The 3,052-nt window shown below is 42.2% G+C and overlaps 2 protein-coding genes across 3 annotated transcripts in view; one reads left to right on the plus strand and one right to left on the minus strand.

The window, feature by feature from the left end:
* Positions 1–4: 4 nt before the first annotated feature.
* On the plus strand, positions 5–674 carry LOC113202325 (uncharacterized; the record flags this gene model as incomplete). The annotated part of the gene is made up of 2 exons (XM_026416503.2): positions 5–183; positions 454–674. Coding segments are annotated over 2 exons (354 nt in total), but the record flags the coding sequence as incomplete, so codon positions are not given.
* Positions 671–3,052, minus strand: part of LOC113202314 (recQ-like DNA helicase Blm) — an 18,739-nt gene continuing 16,357 nt past the window's right edge. For both annotated transcript variants that reach the window (XM_052265724.1, XM_052265723.1), the window contains exons 13-19: positions 2,824–3,026; positions 2,562–2,718; positions 2,293–2,480; positions 2,019–2,201; positions 1,787–1,925; positions 1,506–1,704; positions 671–1,423 (exon numbers count right to left, since the gene is read on the minus strand). In XM_052265724.1, coding sequence (XP_052121684.1) covers positions 1,240–1,423; positions 1,506–1,704; positions 1,787–1,925; positions 2,019–2,201; positions 2,293–2,480; positions 2,562–2,718; positions 2,824–3,026 — 1,253 coding nt within the window. In that variant the 3' untranslated portion in view covers positions 671–1,239. The remainder of the gene's footprint in view (positions 1,424–1,505; positions 1,705–1,786; positions 1,926–2,018; positions 2,202–2,292; positions 2,481–2,561; positions 2,719–2,823; positions 3,027–3,052) is intronic.

The following is a 3,052-nucleotide window of genomic DNA, read 5'->3' on the forward strand; positions in this document are numbered from 1 at the left end:
CGCCCCCAGCGAGCACCTGCCCTCCCGCTGGCACCTGTACGACACCCTGCAGGTCGCCGTCGAGCAGCTGGGCGCGGGCGCGGGCAAGGGCCGCCAGTGCCTGCTCAAGGCGGTCTGCGAGGCGGCGGCCTTCTCCCTGAGGCACGATGGGCTGCTCGGCGAGCTCCTGCACGTCGTGCTCACGTAAGGACCGACGCACCCGTGGCGCTCCCATTGAGTTCAAAAAATGATCTCCCTCGGGGCACTAATTTCAGTGCTCTTGCTTTTGGATGCCGTTTTAAAAAATGTATTCCGTAGACGCCGTCGTTTTGTTTTGGTGGGGTAATGTTATGACCGGCGTCCAATATGCTGCACTTATCAGCCCTCAACTGAAGGGCGTTGAAAAAAAAAATTACCACATTCCTAAAAAATAACGAGACGAATGGTACGTGGTTCTGTCCCTTGGCCATACAGCCCATCCGCCACACGCGAGCCAGTGCTGCGCCACGAGGACTACGAGTTCCACGCCGCGGAGCGAGCCGGCCGCCAGGTGCGCGGCGCCCGGGACCCCGTCGACATCTGCGCCAGGATGTTCGACGGCTGCACCACCGGCACACTGGACCTCTTCACACGCCTACTACCCTTTTGATCTGCGACCGACTGATGTTGGAAAATAAATACAAAAGCCGTACGAATGTCTCTTTTAATTATTGCTAGTTGACCACAATTCAAACAACTCGCTTCAGATAATTTTAGATGTAGTTTCCCAACTAGAAATGAAAGTCGAATCTACGTCATGTCGCCGTCGATTCGACCATTTTTACATCGATTCGGCGTCGTTTCGACGTCGAATCGATCTTCATTTCTGGGTGGGTTTGTACTGGTATCAATACACAGGGGCACACATTTGGCCATCAGTGACTTTGTATAATAATGTTACAGGTAGAAAGATAAATTAAAATAAATATCATGGGTACCTATTTACAGTTCATACACACTACAGAGGTAATTTGTTGCTTTGCAATTTGTTAGGTTTGAATGAAAGTAAATCAATGCTATTATATCAAACACCATAGTTCAAAAGGAAAAAGAAATGTAAATAATAAACTGTTACTGAAAAAGTTACTTTCTAAAAGAAACTTAAAGCACATACAATTATTAATAATGAAATAACAAACACATTAAACTACATCACCTTACAGGTTTACAGCAAGTACCCTGATGATTCTTATCACAAAAAAATTAGTTACAAATTTCAAGTTAAATCGAGGATACGCGTGGCGCACCCAAAAATGAACGAGAACTGGGCATTTTCATAATGCCTGGCCCTGAGCTGCTGGAACCTTTCTTCCCACCACGACTACTAGCTCCTCCTCTGCTTGAAGATGAACCACGACTGCTTGAACCACTAGAAGATCCCCTACTCCTTGAGCTACCTCCTCGGCTGTAACCAGTAAAGCACGAACGTTTTAAACTAATCAAATGTCAGAGTATGAAACAATACTATTACATATTAGACTCCCCACCTTTTCTTCCACGTTTTCTTTCCTTTACGGAAACCACCTTTCTTTTTAAATCCTCCCCGTTTGCTTCCACTTGGTGATGCGAAATATGGCGACTCCTGTTCATTGTCATTGGCGCCACCATCAAAATCATCGTCCCAGTCTTCAATGCCATTTGCAAAGGCTTCCCTCACTTTGTCTTCTTCCCGTTTAGCTAAAAGAGCTGTACAAAAAACAAAAGCTTTTATAATTTATGGACAGCAAAAAAGGCTCACAATCTGTTCCCATTGAGTGTGATAACATACCGTTTCTTCTCTTGGCATACTCCTGGGTCACCTCCAATAAGGCATCTCCATACTTTAAGAAGTTGGCTTTTGTGACATGGGGTATTTTCAGCATCTCCTCCTCATTTTCAGGCAATTCTTGAGACATGGTGCGCACGGCCTGACAAAAATATAGATGTAGATATAATAAGAAAAAAATTACCGGTAGTAAAAGTCTTGATAGTTTTGAAATTGCAAATGGGAGAATTATTACCTCAAGATTCATAATGGAGGCAGAGCTAACACCCATAGAATCCGCCATAGCCTGGACTTTTTCTGATAATTCAGTGTAACACAGGCTAAGAATTTCCTCCATTTCCTGATCAGATTGATCATTAGTAGTGTCTTCCACTTCAGTTACGTCCTTACTTCCGGGTCCATTCATTGGGAACATCATCTGAAAGAAGCAGAAAATATATATGAAGCACCACTAACTATTAACAATACATGTGGATTGGCATGGATTGGTAGATGTATATGGGTTATACCTTGAAGTTTTGATCAAATAGCATGCCAGCTTTTGTTCCAACTTTCAAATAGGCATTGGTCATATCTAGATGGTTGGTGTGAAGGCTTTCCTTTAAATAATCTTCAATAACTAACTTGTGGAACAACCTCTCAATATCAGTTTTCATCCATTTTTTACCCATGCCATGCATAGGATGCAAATGATGTTCTGGTAAAATTCAAGAATATTGAAATAAAAAATATATATGACAAAACAAATGAGGCTAGTGTAATGTAAAAGAATGCTAACCTGCTTCAACAATTTTTTTCACTTTGCTTCCCTTGAAGACATCAACACTATGTAGGAGAGAGAAATTAAATTTGGGCCCTGATCCGTTGCACTTGTCCTTAACAAATTTCACAATTGCCCGAGCTTCTGCTGTTACATCAGTTTCAGTATATTGACCCTGAAAATGTTAAATTAAATTTGTAATTTCACAGCAACACACAATTTCTTTACAAGAAATCACATAATATATTGAAGATGAAATTAAATAATTCATGCCAGTTACCTTAGCCTCACAGTTGTCGCAAGCAGACGCTCTGCTTTTCAAACACATCTCAGAGGAATAAAATTCACCAAAGTGATGCAACTGCTGAGACCGTCTGCAATCAGTCTTATTTTCAAAGAAGGATATCATGAACCTGAGATTTTCCAAGTGTCTATCCAGTACAGTTCTCCTCGCATTCCAGTCCGTATATGTGGACTGATCATCTGATAATTGAGGGCAGATAGTTGGA

Source organism: Frankliniella occidentalis, unplaced genomic scaffold (genome assembly GCF_000697945.3).
Source record: "Frankliniella occidentalis isolate FOCC.00 unplaced genomic scaffold, Focc_3.1 Scaffold29, whole genome shotgun sequence".
Classification (NCBI taxonomy): Eukaryota; Metazoa; Arthropoda; class Insecta; order Thysanoptera; family Thripidae; genus Frankliniella; species Frankliniella occidentalis.